General features: G+C 61.2%; 1 protein-coding gene across 3 annotated transcripts in view; it reads right to left on the bottom strand.

The window, feature by feature from the left end:
- Positions 1–1,123: 1,123 nt before the first annotated feature.
- The window catches only part of TMEM184B (transmembrane protein 184B), a 44,498-nt gene continuing 29,932 nt past the window's right edge, over positions 1,124–15,689 (bottom strand). The window contains exons 4-10 of one of the 3 annotated variants that reach the window (XM_044229425.1): positions 11,004–11,157; positions 10,407–10,482; positions 7,526–7,617; positions 6,520–6,689; positions 5,946–6,140; positions 4,378–4,398; positions 1,124–3,557 (exon numbers count right to left, since the gene is read on the bottom strand). In XM_044229425.1, the coding sequence (XP_044085360.1) occupies positions 3,316–3,557; positions 4,378–4,398; positions 5,946–6,140; positions 6,520–6,689; positions 7,526–7,617; positions 10,407–10,482; positions 11,004–11,157 (950 nt within the window). In that variant the 3' untranslated portion in view covers positions 1,124–3,315. The remainder of the gene's footprint in view (positions 3,558–4,377; positions 4,399–5,945; positions 6,141–6,519; positions 6,690–7,525; positions 7,618–10,406; positions 10,483–11,003; positions 11,158–15,689) is intronic. The other 2 variants (XM_044229426.1, XM_044229427.1) reach the window with 2 other exon arrangements.

Below are 15,689 nucleotides of genomic sequence, written 5' to 3'. Positions count from 1 at the left end.
GCCTAAAAGGCAAGCCTGTATCTCCTCTTTCGCTCCAAACTCACTATAATTTCCTCCCCATCTGCCAGCCCTTTGGAGACACCCTGAAGAGGAGTGGAGGGTACAGCGGTCTGTGGGGGGGCGGGGAAATCAGGGTTTGAATCAGGGTGTGCCTGTTTCTAGCCACGAGACTTCTGATGGTTTCTTTAGCTTCTTACAGCCTCCCTGCAGAGAAGGTAGTCAAAGGGCATAGGTGTGACAAGCACCAGGAAACCCGAGGGGCTGCAAACTTTAACGTGCAGTGGAGACGGTCACAACAGCCGGGTCGAGCGCGCGCGCGCACACACACACACAAACGCACGCTGAGGGAAAAGGCCCTGTCTGTGGCAGCTGCTGGCTTTGAAAGTTGGGGAAGGGTCAAACCGCATGGGTTGGCAGCATCCACTGGCCTTTTTCCCCCTCTCATGTTGAGGCCCCGTCATCCTGATCCCTGATCCGGGGATGCTGAGCTCAGGCCTGCAAAAGGGCAGCCGGAAGCCTTGGGCGGGACAAGTGGAGTTTCGAGGTTGGCTGGGAAGTTCCCCCCACCCACGCCGCATTCCTGAGCACTCCGGTCAACCCGCCAGCCCCTCCTCCCCGAAAGTGGGTGGCCATGGCCGGGCACCTGGCCGCCTTAACCCTTGGGGCAGGGACGTGGGGTCGCACAGTGGAAGGTGGGCTCAGGGAGGCATAAAGATAGGCTGCAAGGAGCAAGAAGGCCTGGAAATCCCTTCAAGCCCCTGGGAGACCCCTGCGGGAATGCGGCTGCTGGTGTTCGAGGTGCAGGGGGTCTTCTGGCTGGAGGACAGAAGGGGGAACGGGGCATCCACCCACTGGGGTGGGGAAGGCGGGCCCCTGTGGCCACAGCTGCCCCTGGCTCCCACCAGCCAGGAGGAGAGGGAGACGGTTCGTCCAGTGCGAGCCCGGAGCCCAGTGTCAATCTCTGGCTCTGTGAATTCCCCCACTCCCCTGTCACCTACATCGTGCCCTGGAAGGAAGCGGGTTTCCTAGGAGACCCCTGCCCACAATCACCAAACCCACCGCCAAACACAGACACGGGAGACGGGGAAGAGGAAGGGCAAAAAAACCTCACCCACAGGCAGCAGAGATTTCAATACAATCTATATTATCTCATATATATATTTCTTACTTTATTTGCTCACTTCTGTCACGCATTTAAAATGTCACAGAGACCAAAATAGAGCGGCTTTCTGGTGGAACTCATGGCAGTCATACACGAGATACAAAACTAGGGGACTCTGTCCTCTCACACATCATACAGTTCAGTTTTCAAGTATTTTTTATGTACAAAGAGCTACTCTATCGGGGGAAGGGATTAAAAAAAAAAAAGGTTATGCATCCTAGGAAGGAAGGGTGGAGTGGGTGGGCACCCATTCCCGGCCCCTCGACTCCCCGGGGGCCACTAGCTCCCTGCCCCAGAGCCCCTCCTCTGTGTCCCCCCACGAACCATGCTAGCCAGCAAGTGCCAGGGCAGCCAGGACAAGGGGGCAGGGAATCGGCAGCACACTTTGGCCTGGAAGGAGAATCACACAAATCTATGAAAGCAAAGTGGGGAGTGGGGACGGAGGATCTCCCCAGGCTGCCTGCTCCCACCTGCCACCTTCCTGGGCAGCTTGGTACCAGCTGGCCAGGCCCACCAGATCAGCCCCAAGAGCCAGCCTCCAGCTCGCGCCCTCAGGCCTCTGTGACCCCGGGGCAGGGGCAGGGCGGGGGGGGGGCAGCTTGGTCACAAGAGCCAAAAGCAGCCTGGGAAGACGACAGGGGTGTAACCCCCCACTGGACCCTTGGCACACTTCATTCCAGGAATGAACGGAAAGGAAGAGAAGTTCTGGTGCCACAGGGTGGGGCCCTCCTTACCCTACGACCTTCCCCGGGCTGTCCCGGCCCAAACCCAAGTGCCCTCTGGGTTCCGAAAGACAGAACACACACTGTGACTGTCAGGAGGCTCCTCCTAAGACAGTGGCCAGTCTAAGCCCAGCCTGACTGGGGGCTCTGGCCACGGAGGCTCCGGGAGTTTAGGTGTGGAGGTGAGCGAGGGGAGGGGACTCGCCATCCTGGCCATCCCCTAAGGCCTGTCCAGGGTGCTTGGCCCAGCGCAGCAGGGTCCCCTGAGTGCCAGCAGCTTGAGAGGGAGCCCCCAGGGAGTGTCTGCGGCCAGACAGACCGAGGGCCTGGGACGGGGGAGCTTTCGTATGTGACTAAGGCACAGAAGAGATGGGCCAAAGGGCCAGCCGAGGCAGGACTCCAGGCCGTGTGTGGATACGGCGCCAGGGAGAGGAGTCTGGGGTCACTCCACCCACTTCTCAGCTCCCGGCTGCACGCCCCCTCCTTTCACCTCCCTCCCGTAGGGCTGCTCCTCCAAAAGCTGGTCTGAAATGTGAGACTCAGACCCTTCCCCTGAAACGGGAAGCAGCAGCCCTAGGGCAAGACCAGGAACCTGTGGAGGTTCTCACTGCTTAGCCTGGGAAAGGGGCTGGGAGCCTCCAACCCCTTCAGCAGCCAGGAAGCAACAAGGGCTCTGCCCAAAGTGCTCTCAAGAAGAAAGACCCCGAGGGACAGGGCAGTGCGGGCCGCTGGCTGCCCTCAGCAGGTCAGGAGGAGGGGGCATGAGGCAGGCAGGGAGGGCAGCCACGGAGAAGACAACCAGGGGCCCAGATGCACCCGAGCTCCCTTCCAACACGGGACACATGGCTCTTGGTGTCCCTCTGGTCCTTGCAGCATGCCAGGCAAGCCTGGGTCAGGAGGGGGCGCGGGGAGCGTCTGGGTTCCTTCCCGCCCCTCTGGCCGGGGCTGAGGCTAATCTAGCACAGACAGGGGACACAAGGGAGGGAGCAGGCAGGAAAGAGCCCAGGTCAGAGTATTGCACGGTGCTGGGGGCAGGGCTGTCAGTCTCAGGAGGAAAAGAGGGACCCACGTGGGGGCTGAGAGGGCCATGGCTGCGGGTCCACCACGGCCACAGCTGGTCCCACCAGGCCGCTGCCACAGGACAAGCCATAGGGGCACAGGAGTCGCCCCAGCATCCTCCGTCCCTCGCCCGGCAGCAGGGCTGGCCACGCGTGAACAGTCTGGAAGGCCCCCGTGGTGAGCCCGGGCTGTCCCCTGGGCCGACAGCTTCTGGCTATTCCACTGGGAGCGACAGGTGAGTGTTTCTGGTCCAATAAATTAACGGGCAATGCCAAAGCTGTGCCAGCCTGCCTTCCCGCCCACGCGTGGGACTGGAGGGGGGCACACCCTGCCCTGGGCCGCGGGGCCAGTCCTCCCCACCAGCAGCCGCACCTAGAACTCGTCATCGGAGCTAAGCAGCAGAGTCTTCTCGTTGTCGCGGGCGCCGCTGAGGCTGTGGGAGCGCGAGAGGCTGTGGGCACTACCGCGCCACGCGGGCCCAGGCTCCAGGGTGGACTGCTGCGTGTACTGCTGGTAGGCGGGCGAGAAGTTGTGGATGGCGTCCTGCACAATGTCGTGTGGGTTCATGGTCTCCTTGAGGCTGCTGGAGATGCTCTTCATGGGGGCACAACGGCCTGCAGGGTAGGAGCCCAGAAGTGGGGGTGAGGGGCAGGGAGGCCCCAGTCCTGGGACCAAGCGCCACCCCAAGGCCATGTCACCCGACAGAGAACAGGGTCCCGGGCATCAGGAGGCACAGGCAAAGAAATGGCTCTCTGGCTGGGACGCAGAGGACAAGTGAGCAGCCGTGGGGGGCTGGTAAGTGTGGCTGGTGGGAAGGGGCCCAGGGTGGAGAATGGCATGCCTCAGGGAGGCTGGAGTGTCGGGGAGGGGTCCACCTAGAGAGCTAGTGCTGCCCCCTACCCCTGGGGGCCCCCCTTTGCTCTGGCAGTACAGGTAGCCAACCCCCCCCACCGCCTCCAGCACCCACAGTGGGGTGCCCTGCAAATCCTCACTGGCTCCCCTCTGAGAGGGCAGAAGCCCTCATGTGCTTCTTCCTAACTCCCCCTCTAAGGATCTCTCCCTCCATGGGTTCAGTAGGGAGAAGTGGCCCCAGACCCAAAGCCGAGGTGGGGGACAAGCCCAGGTCTTCCAATTCCAATCTGGCGGGCCTTTCCCACTTTTGTGTTCTCTGCCATGGATTTCCCATTAACACGCACTGTGCCCCTGGAACCCAGCGGGCGTATTCCAGAACACTGAGAGACCAGGACTGAAGCAGGCAAACTCTACGGGTGGGGGGCAGCCCTTGGCAGGCAGGGCCTCTGAACTCTGCTGCCTGGGGGTGCCTTGCGGGGGAGAGACAAGAACACGGAAAAGGGACTAGGGAGAGAGACATGCCAGTGACGGTGACCACGACTGACGTGCAGGACAGACGTGTAGACCGGAAGCAGAACCTACCGTAAGGGCCGTATGTTGGCACTGCCCGCGGCCAAACCCGGGGCAAAAGCAGGGCGGAGGGGGGAAGGGGAGGGAGAGAGAAGCCAGAGAAATAGAGAAGACAAGAGACAGCTGAGTGACACCATCTGCCCACCACCAAGGCCTGCACACCGCACCAGACTCGCTTCCCACCCGACCCAGCACCCAGCAGCCCCAGCGGCCCCCTCGGAGCCTGGCACCCAGTGGGCGATGGGGGTGGGGGACGGCACGTCCACTCAGGGATGACCCCTCCCACAGGGCTCACGCTCTCATGACGGGAGAGCCACCAGCAGACACACAGGACACTGATCGCGGTCCCATTTCTACACCCAAGTCGTGGCCCAGCACCCCCACTTCTCTTCAGGCTTGGCTGGAATGGCTAAGCCAGTGCCCTGCGCTTTACAAACCTCGCGACTCTTCACAGACGAGGAAATCAAGGCTGGGGGGTGAGGGGGCGTGGCGCCCTGTATAGATTCCCCCAAGCTTTTCCCCAAGAGGGCTGGGCTGGGGTCTCCGCCAGAGCTGGGTTTCTGGCCACGCTGTTCTTTTCTGGGCTGGTGGTCCGGGAGCAGCGGGTGGGAAGATACAGTCTAGGTGTCCGCTGGGCCTCTGCAGAGCCCCCACACGCGACATTTTAAACCCCAAGGGCCCAGAAAGGGTTCTCTGCTATGGCCCCAGGCTCCAGGCACAAGGGGGACTTTCCTAAGGATGCAGGCTCTGTTGGGACCAGGTTCACGGGACCAGGTTCACGGGACATCGTGCTCAGCACTGGGTGGGTGTTTGCAGATCTGAGGACCTAGTGGGAAGCGCAGGGGACAGCAGCTGGCAGCAGCAAGGCAGCCGGAACCGGGTAGGTGTGCGATCACAGACGGAGGAAGGGGTACCGCCAGCCCTCCGCCAAGTGTGTTGGGAGAACACAGCTGGGCGCCCAAGAACTGAGCGGCCCGCAGTGCCGGCCCGTCCACTAGTGGCCAGCAGGTCTCTTTCCAGCCACGGAGAGGCCGAGGGGTCCCCCTGCAGCACCCCATCCCCAGGGCCTGTGGCGGGCTTCGGTGCAAGGCCTGGGAAGAGGGGCTCTCATCTCTGGCCACAAGGCAGGCAGCCAGCAGCAGCCCAGCTCCTGCGTGGGTGTGTCAGAGCAGGACCCTCCAAGGCCCACCCATCTCCCCACCGGAGAAGTCATTTCAGGCATTGCCGGCCTCCTCTTCCGCCCGCCGTGACCATCCGCTCTCTGCCCAGGAGCAACCCAGAGGCTGTTCCCTCCACTGCGGGGAGCTGGGAAGGTCCCTGCCGCTGTTCAAGCCCAGACCACTTAATGCCGAATCTCGGAGGTGGGGGGGTGCACAGGAGGGACAGGCAAGGCCTCTCCCGGGCATCCTAACGTACAACCGGGGTCGCCATGTCTTCGAACAAGGAGGCAAACGAGCAGGTGTAAAAAGCAAGCTGTTAAAAATGGCCTGTCAGACACTGTGGCAGGAGGGCCCTAGGGCGGGGCCTGGGAGGGCTTCTCCCGCTGTGTAGGGGGCGGTCACCTCGACGCAGGCTCATACCTTGCGCATCCAGCCTCTTGTCTGCGTAGACCTTGTAGGTGAAGGCGTGCCGCAGGGCCAGGGCTGCGAAGAACATCTCCACGCAGATGATGAAGTCCTGGTAGCCGGCTGCCACGGTGCCCTCGCCCACGGACACGCGGGCTGAGTGGATCTTAGGAATGGCCCCACACTTCTCCAGGATGGCCAGGAGCATGCCTGGAAGAGGAGGCGTGGGCATGTGGCCCTGGAGCGGACCCCTGGCCTTCTACATGCAGCCCCCACCCCGCCAATGCCACACCCACCAACAAGGACGACAGCGGGGCCCACGGTTGCCCCAGGGGGCTGAGAAGCTGGCACCGAGCTGAGGCGTCTGGGAAACCCCACCCCGCCAGCTCCTTGCTGGCCACCAACACCGGGGGTCCCTTGGATCCCCATCCATGAGGCAGCCCCACGGAAGGTTCCCCATGGCTCCTGTGAAAGGCTCCTGAGGGCCTAGACGTTCCCCCCAGGAGGCCCCAGTGGACAGAAGTCTGGGGTCTAGGCTGGGATGGCCCAGGGACAACACAGGCCTTACAGAGGCTGGGAAGAGGCTCACCTTGCCAGAAGGAGAGAAAAATGACGGACTTGACCATGAAGAACTTGAGGACGGGGCTGTAGGGGCTGAGCAGGTCCCGGGTGGCAAAGTAGAAGAGGAAGAGGGCGTAGAGGGCCAGGCTGACAGAGATGTTGTAGATGATGGTCACGTAGAGGTAGCCGCTGGTCACACTGGGGGAACGGGGAGTGTTCTCTGGCTTGGACAGAGCCTTTGGAGGGACAAAAAGCCCACCTCCCGCCTCTGCCCAGCCAGTATGCCAACCCCCATGGTTCTCAGCAAGGCTCCCCAAGCGGTGCTCCATGAGCCACTGAAGAAGGGACCTAAGTGGCCAAGAAGCAGGGGGCGGAGGGGAGGTGTGCGAGTGTGTGCCCACAGTGAAGGCCAGCCCCGTGCCTCTGCTCCGGTGCCCGGGCTCCTGGTAGGAACCGGACATGGAAGCCACCAGCACCAGGGGGCTCAGCAACAGGATGAGAATGATGGAGAGCCTGGCTCTGCTCTGCTCTTGAACCAAGTTCTGTCGCCCTCCAGGCTTCAGATGCTCACCTGCCCTGGCGGGGCTGTCCCGTGGGGTACAGGTGCCACCAAGCCGGGGTGCATGGTCCTGTCACTAGCCCCCCGAAATGAAAGAAGTCCACATGGGAGAAGCCTTCTCCCGGGGACTCAAGCCAGGCCTCTCAGGGCTCTGACCTGCTAGCTCCCTGCCTTGGGAGTGGTCACTACCCTCAGGCACCAGCCTGTGGGCTGTCCGTGAGGGTGAAGAGGGCTGAGGGCTGGCTCCTGTGCCAGAGGCGGGGCCAAGCCGGACGATAATCACCTCCAGGCTTGGGCCTTGCAGCTTAGGGATGCGCGGGGGCATGAGGAGGGACGGGCCACCCTCGGCCTCCCCTCAGAGGAAGGTCAGGGGCATGGGGCCAGCCTACAGGCACCTCCTTCCCTAAAGCGGGGCGTCACAGCCTCGGGGCAGGACCACCCACCCCCGCCTCTCAGGGGCCCCCCCGCTGCTTACTCAAAGTCGCCGTCCCGGTACTTGCCGAAGGCCTGGAGGACCACGGTGCTGACAGCCATGAGTGGCTTCACCACGCAGAACTGCAGGGTGGCCTGTCAGGGGAAGAAGGTCAAGAGTTGGGGACGAACAAAGAAACTGTGTGGCGAGCCCCTCCTCTGGCCAGGAGAGCCTGTGCTGGATGCTGGGGTGGGGGGTGTTCTGATGTCCTGTCCCGAGGGGACTGCCGTGTGGAGGGGAGGCAGAAGCTGTGAAGGGGCAGCTGTGCAGTGCGGCCGTGCGAGCAGACGGGAGGAGGAAGGCGAAGGATGGCTGCTGGGGGGACGGCTGAGCGCAGGGCGGGGGAGCCCGCTGGGGAGCTTCTCACAGAAGGGGTCAGGAGGAACGTGCCAGAGACACGCCAGGGACAAGCAGAGGGAGGCGCTCCTACCGAGACCGAGAGGCCAAGGGCAGACACGGGCGAGGGGGTAGATGCTGGTGATGGAGGGCAGCAGGAAGGGGGCCAGGGCCCTACTCAAAGCCGCCTCCTGTCCTCCTCTGTCCACCCGTGGGGTCTCACTGGGGCTGGAAGGGACCTCCAGGAGCACAGCAAAGGAGGCAGCTCAAAGCACAAGGTCTGGGATCCTGAATCTGAATTTGAATCCTGGCCTCACCGGCTACCATCTGGAGAAGGTCAAGTGAGCAGTCACGTAGCCTCTGAGCGGTCACCTCACTAACAAATAGACGTAACCAGCCCCACATCACAGGGCTGAAGACCACAGCAGTGTCTGTTGTTCAATGAAGGCCTCCGCTGGCCAGCTCAGCTCAGCCACTGGAAGAATTCCTAAACCAGGTTCTTATAGCGCCCTCCAGAGGCTCCAGTAAAGTCAAGGACAACCCACAGTGCCCAGAGAGCCAGCAAAAACACCAGGTTCTTGAAAATCATGTCTAAGCCATAACGCCCCTTCTGTGGCGGGGGAGCAGCTTGAAAAGGCTGAGCCACTGTGGCTCCAAGTCAGGCAAGGACCCTGGAAGGAAGTAAGCCGCTGACCCCAACGTTTCTGCTCCACTGGGGACCCGAGTGCAGTCTGTGGGGTGTCCCCATGGGCCCTGGGCTGTGCATGGAAGCACGTGTGATGGAGCACAGAGGTGCAATGCTGCCACCAAGAAAGCCCCCCAAATTCCCCGGCCCCACCACCCACCTTGAGGGAGCGGGACCAGTGTCCGGGGCAAAGGGAGGAGGCGCGGGCATTAAAAGCCTGACCCCAGGTTGCCGCCGTCCTGGTCAGCTGGGCGCACAAGGGCCCCCCAACAAAGCCGTGTTACAGCTGAGGAAACCGAGGCACAGAGGAGCAGAAGAGGTGGCGTCAGCAGGCCCCACAGCCTGCACCCAACCGCAGCCCTGCATCGGGCGGGGAACCAAGCAGCGGTTCCCCAGGCAGGAGTGGGTTCAGAACCACCTGCGGAGCAGTAAACCCAGCCCCGGGGCCCAGAGCTCCAGGCCAGACCTTCTTCATCACCCTGGGGGCTGCGGAGAGGGGGCTGGCTGACCAGAGGATGGCTGTGCACCAGCTCTCCGGGGAAGTGGGATCCTGGGGGCCCCTGGCCCAGGCTTTCTCAGGAGAAACAGCGCAGAGAGGAAGCAGCGCTCTTCCAAGGGAAAGGGATGCAGAGGCTGCTTTAATCCTGTCCTCTTACCACCTCCCCCTGCCGCTTCCAGAACAGCAGCAGGACATCCGAACCCACAGGGCCTGGGGAATCATTTATAACCAGACTAGCAAGCTAGTGATCATGGGATCAAAACTCTGTACACAACATACCCATCAAAGAAGGCGGTGAGTCACAGCTGGGCCCAGGGCGGCTGAAAGGCTGGTAAACAAAGGCTCTGGAAGGCCCCACCCACCCTGACCTCGGGGACACTTTTAACTCTTTGCCTCCAGGCCCAGTAGGGAGACTGTGAATGGAGGAACGCCCAAGGGAAGGCAGAGCTGGAAGCTGGCCTGTGGTGTAGACCCTGTCCCGATCTGTCCAGGCAGGTGCTACGTGGGTGTGCCCGCACTGCGGGCAGTGTCCCTGCACAGAAGGGAGTGGAAAGGCCAGCCCTCTGGTGGCCAGGGTCATCAGCTGCAGTGACTACTCTTGGTGACCCAGAGGTCCCAGCAGGGGCAGGCTGTCCCTCGCCCGACAAGAGTGGGCTCAGTGCCCGTCTGTGCTGACTGCTTCCCATCCATCCCCCACCTGGGCCTCGGGCCACCCCTCCAGGGAAGGATCGTTCTGCCTGCTTTACAGAAGAAGGAAACCAAGTCACGCTCGGGGAAGTTATTACATAACCTCGCCAGGGTCACTCAGTCAAGAGGAAAAGCTGAAAATCAAACTCAGATGGTCGGACACCCGGGCCCATGTGCTTCACCACAACCCCGCGCGGCCTCCGCCCAGCTCCCGGAGACCACAGGGGAGGCAGCGGAGGAAACCGGAAGCTGGTGGAAATGGGGAACAGACCAGAGACTCGGCAGGCCCGTGGAGCTTTCACGCAGAAGCCCTCCTACCTCTAGCTGCAGCCGAGGAGGGGTTTCAAGCTGAGACTCTAGAATCCCTGCGCTTCCTCATTCTCACACACACACACCAAGACCCACCTGGGGGAAGTGAGCAGGAATGGGACCACCTCCCGCCCGGGCCTCCACAGACCCTCTCAGGACCCTGTTGCTGCCCCTCGGAGCATGCCTGGCTCATGCACGCGTGGGGCGTGGGTGCCGGGCCTTAGTGTACTTCACGAGGTATGGGAACTCCGCAGGTGGGCTCCTCCGGCCCTACGTCCGCCTCTGCCGCGGGACGAGCACGGGCGGCCCCCAGGCTCCGGGACCCTGGCCTGGGCCCCTCAACCGGGGCCAGTGCAAGGGACACGCACCTGCTTGCAGAAGCGCAGGAATCCAATGGAGTAAGTCTTTCCCCAGAGGCAGCACGTGCCGTACATACAGCTGGACCTGGGAGAGGCAAGCGGAGGAGAGGCTAGAAGGCAGCCGGCCAGGATTCGGGGAAGGTGGGGCTGGGGGAGGCCGCCTTCCCTCACATCCACACGAGCCCGGGGAGAGCAGCCCGGGCCTGGGAACGGGGCACAGAGTTCAGGCAGCCTTCGCCCGGAGGCCAAGCACGCGGGGAGAGTCTGCACTGGCGGTGGTGGGAGGTCCAGGGTGGGGGGCATCAGGGAGCAGGGCTGCACCAGCCTGCACACAACCAACCAACCCGCCAAGTGCTGAATGGGAAGACTACAAGAGGGAAAAACAGGCAGACAGGAGGGGACAGGAGGAGAAAAAAGGATAAGAGCCGGTGAGGCCGTCCCCATGGTCGCGGTGTACAGCATCGCTCGGGAAGGGAGGAGAGGCAGGACAGGGCCAGGTCCCGGGCAGGGTCAGTCTGTGTGTCCGGCTGATACCAGGACAGCTCGGAGACCCTCAGGCCCAGGAAACAGGGTGCTGTGGGGGCTCCAAGGAGACCGTCTACTCACTCGATGGGCTTCCCTCTGATCTCCGACATGATGGAACTTTCTCCCCCAAGGTATTCGTAGCACAGGCTCAGGAAATTATAGATGACCAGGGCTGTGAGAGATGTCCAGAGAAAACCACTCAGACCAGCAGGCTGGGCAAACAGATGGCAGGATTCTAAACAGCCACAAGAGTGGAGGCACCACGGTCACGGTCACGGGGACGCGGGGCCGCAGGGACCCGCACAGAGAATATTCCAATGGTCACCAAACCAGGCAAAGTGTAGTCACACTGTGTGCGGTACGTGCACGTACGCTGCTGGTCACCCCGTAAAGCGACACACGGTGATAAGCACGAAATTCCAGATTGCAGGGGGAGACAGGGCTGGGCTCGCTGGGGTCTGGGGAGCACACTCTGGGGCTCAACAGGTACCGGCTTTGTTACTGTGTGCATGTGCATGTGTGTGTACGTGTGTGTGTCTTATGGATCAGAGTTTTACAACAAAACAATAAAACATTCTCTGGAGGAAATCTGAGGAGAAATTTTCAGCAGGAACGAGACAGGACAACCTTTGTCCATTCAACCACCCAGAGGGGAAGGTTAGTACGCACGCCAGTAGAGGCTCTCGGGTGGCAACGAAGGTCAAAAAATCAAGCACAAATGTGCAGGGCAGCTGGGCCAGCTCTGTCCGGATGCGGCTCGAGGGAACCACAGAGACACAGCTCTGCAGCAGCGACAGGCAGCACCTACGTATGTTGTCAACGCTAGAACCACAGCATGCCGAGAAGACTTCTGCGGGGTCAGCAAGGTGAATTGAAGGCTGAGGCCTGCAGGGTGCCAAGAGCACGGGGACGTGCCGGGAGCAAGGACGGGGAGACTGGAGAGCAGGAGGAGTACCGCAGAGACCACCAGAAGGCAAGAGCACCGGAGGATGGTCAGGCCGAGAGCGTGGGAACTCGAGTGTGCAGCAAAGGCGTGAGGGTCCAGGTGGGGTCAGGAGACAAGGGCAAGGGAAGTACCTGCGACCCTGCAGACAGAGGGCTCCTCATCTGTCCCTGCTGTGCCCCGTGTCGCACAGAGGCCCTCACAGCTCCAGGTACAGCCCTGACCTTGGCATTCGAGATTTTCCCACAGTGACGTGGCCCCCGCCCACTCCCCACATGGCCTTCCCGGGGAACTAGATGCCCCTCTTTCCCCGTAGGTTATGACATCCTCCATGTGCTTCCCTTTGCTGATTCCCACGGCCTGGGGTGCCCCTCCCTCTGAGTTGCTGGCGTCCTTGAAACCCATGAGACCCCGTGAGAGTCTCTGGCCCCTTTCATGAGGCTGGCACGTTCTCACCCAGGGAACCGCTGACCTACAGATGCTGGGCCGTGTTTCCGGCCCCGGGGCCTGGCTAGCATGATCCCTGACCGCTCCCATGGGACTGCAGCCCCTGGAAGCGGGCCCACCTCCTCCCCAGAGCATGGCCAAAGCACTCGGCACACACCTGGCACACCACGACCACGGGGCTACCTTGAGCTGGAGAGCACGCGACAGATCTATGGGTGAACGCGGGCCCTCAGCAGTTTGGGAAGGAGTATGTTTGCAGTGTGGTATACCTAACCTATCAAGGGCTCACCTGCCAGCTAAGGTCGGGGGTTCCGGGTAGCACCCCGTCTCAGCATGACCCACGGCACCTACCACACGGTGCTGTGACTATCTACGGATGTAGTAGAGGGTTTGCCCCCCATTAGCTGGGAGCCTTTCTGTGCCTCAGTCTCCTCATCTGTTAGAAGGAGACAACAGAGGCACCTACCCTGCCAGGGGGTATGAGGTTTGAGTACCCAAAGTACTCAGAAGAGTGGCTGGCCTTAGTCGTGCCCACTAGGGGGCCACTACTGTTTATCTGCTGGTCTTCCTCGGGGGCCAGGGTCCCCCATTGGGGCCTGTGGACGCTGCCTGCCTGGCCCGGAAGCAGCTCGGGAAACGGGACTGCGGCAGTCTCCACTGAGCTCCAAAGCACTCTTCAGTGCCGAGAACTACGGGGCACTGGGGCCGGGGAGGAGGCATCAAACCAAATCTGATGTCAGCCTACTGACCACCTTTGTCAGAAACCACACGAGGCCAAGTAGGATGGACATGCCCATCCCAAGCTGGATCCAGCTACACGGTGGCCAGTGGTACCTTCCAAAGATGGCCACACCCTGGGATGCTGGCTCCCCTCTGCGGGGGACATAGAGTCTTCCTCCCTCCCTCCCACCCCGGGGAGCCCGGGGTGACTACAGCACAGGTGCTGCTCCAAGACCTCTGACACTGGGCTTCGAGAAGGCCTCTTTCCTCTGCTCCTTTCTCTTGAGACGCCTACCCTCGGCTGCAGCCCCCCTGCTCCGAGGGAGCCCAAGCCAGCCCACGTGGAGACACTACCCAGAGCGGCTCGGGTGGGAGGACCTGAGGCCCCAGCTGATGCCAGCGACAACTGCCAGACCCACAAGCGCACCAGACTGCGGACGCCACGCCCCCAGCTGGGGGTCCCCCAGCCGAGGGTCCCCCTGTGGAGGCCCAGACAGCAGGGCACAGGGACAGATTACCCACATGGTGCCCCGTCCACGTTCCTGGACTGCACTGTCTGTGAACAAAAGGAATGGTCGTTTTACACTAGTCTGGGTGATTACACAGCCAGAATAAATGCATATGTACACGTGTGTGTGTCTGCGTGTCTACGTAACATTTCTATGTATATGCACATACATCCGCATGATATAACACCACTCTGAGAGTTCCCAGGATGTGCAGGGAGCTCTCACACCTCCCATGCTAGCATGTTCTGGGGCCTCTGCTAAGGCTCAGGGGCAGGCCCTGCTGAGACACCCCCTCTCCCTTGTCCAGAGCCAGGCTCGCTCCACATTCCACGACCCCGCCGTTGATCCGGCCGAGCCTTCCCGTATGGAGGGGGGCAGCGTCTCCAAGCAGGGAAGCCCTGGACCCTGGAGCCAGACTGCCAGCGGGTGTGGATGGTGGCTCCGTTGCTTCCTAAGTGTGGGGGCACCTGGGTGGCTCAGTGGGTTAAGCCGCTGCCTTCGGCTCAGGTCATGATCTCAGGGTCCTGGGATCGAGTCCCGCGTCGGGCTCTCTGCTCAGCAGGGGGCCTGCTTCCCTTCCTCTCTCTCTGCCTGCCTCTCTGCCTACTTGTGATCTCTCTCTCTCTCTGTCAAATAAATAAATACATAAATCTCTAAGTGTGCCGTGCCACGGTTTCCTCACCTGCAGGCCGGGGTGACAGCAGCTCCTTCCTTGAGGACAGAGGCGAAGTGCGACTCCTTCGCTAAGGCTGAGCTCACACAGAACCACCCACGCCGCAGTACCCAGTGTTCTTTCCAGATTGCCAACTCTTTGCCAGCCTGCCTCGGACTCCCGGAGGGCCTTAACTCGGGGTGCGGCTCGGAGAGGCCCGCACTCCCTTCTTGCCCGCAGAGCCCATCCTTCCGCAGGTTGCGCGGACCAGACACGAGTCCCGAAATACGGACCTCTCAAGAGAAGCCCCAGGGGCCAAGGTTCATCATTCCCCTTGTCCAGAGCCATTCTCCCAAGCCAGGCCGTCTTGCAAGGCACTGCCGTGAGCAGCTTGACTCCTGAGCTCACACCCTCTCCTGCGTCCCAACACACGTCAGCACCCTCCTGAGTGACAGGGCTGAGCAGTCTGTCCCTGTGGCGCTCTGCACTCAGCTGGCCAGAACCATCCCATGGCATCCGTATCTCTCAGCTCAAGGTTCTGGACTTTTCCCAGTTCTCCCGGCCCAGCCCGTCGATAAGATACCGATTGGCTGACGGCTTCCTTTAAAGAATCATCAGTGAGTCAGTAACATGTTCTCAGAGAAGGGAGACAAAGTACGACTCTCCTGGAGATGACTCAAACAGCCCACACCAGCACCCACTGACCATCTGGACAAATCTATCCCCTCCCAGGAAATTACTGAGCCAGGCAAAACACGACCCCCGCCCCAACAAGACTGTTTACAACAGACAACTCAACGCACACCCTGGGAAGAAACATGAAGACACGAGGCCCGGGCACGAGAAGACAGCACCCACTGGGTTGGAGGCCAGCAGTGGAGTGTGGCTCTTGGTTAGCAGCTTGGTGCCTGACTGCCCCTCGGACCACAGCTCCGGGATGCTCCCCCAGGAGGCCCCAGAGACATGGAATGACTCTTTGCCTCCCTAAGTACTAACCACAGCCTGTGTGCAAGACTCCGTGCTAGGCCCTAGGGATATATGAGTGTCCAAGGGACCCACCGACCAGGCCCTCCCGTTTAGAGGGGAGCATCCAGAAGGGAAGGGATGATCCTTCTGTCTCTCTCTCCTGCTCTGGACAATGGAACTTTCTGTTCCATTCTAGATACTAAACCTTAAATTATTTATTTTAGAGGGGAGAGGAGGAGGGACAAAGGGAGAGAGAGAATCTCAAGCAGACTCCCCACTGAGCACCAAGCCCAACTAGGGCTCAATCCCACGACCCTGAGATCATGACCTGAGCCAAAGCCAAGAGCCAGACGCTTTGCCAACGGAGCCACCCAGGCACCCCCTAGATACAAAATCTTTTTTTTTTTTTTAAAGATTTTTTATTTATTTATTTGACAGAGAGAAATCACAAGTAGACTGAGAGGCAGGCAGAGAGAGAGAGAGGGAAGCAGGCTCCCTGCCGAGCAGAGAGCCCGATGCGGGACTCGATC

Source organism: Neovison vison, chromosome 12 (assembly GCF_020171115.1).
Source record: "Neovison vison isolate M4711 chromosome 12, ASM_NN_V1, whole genome shotgun sequence".
Taxonomy (NCBI): Eukaryota; Metazoa; Chordata; class Mammalia; order Carnivora; family Mustelidae; genus Neogale; species Neogale vison.
This window is presented reverse-complemented; position numbering and strand designations above follow the sequence as displayed.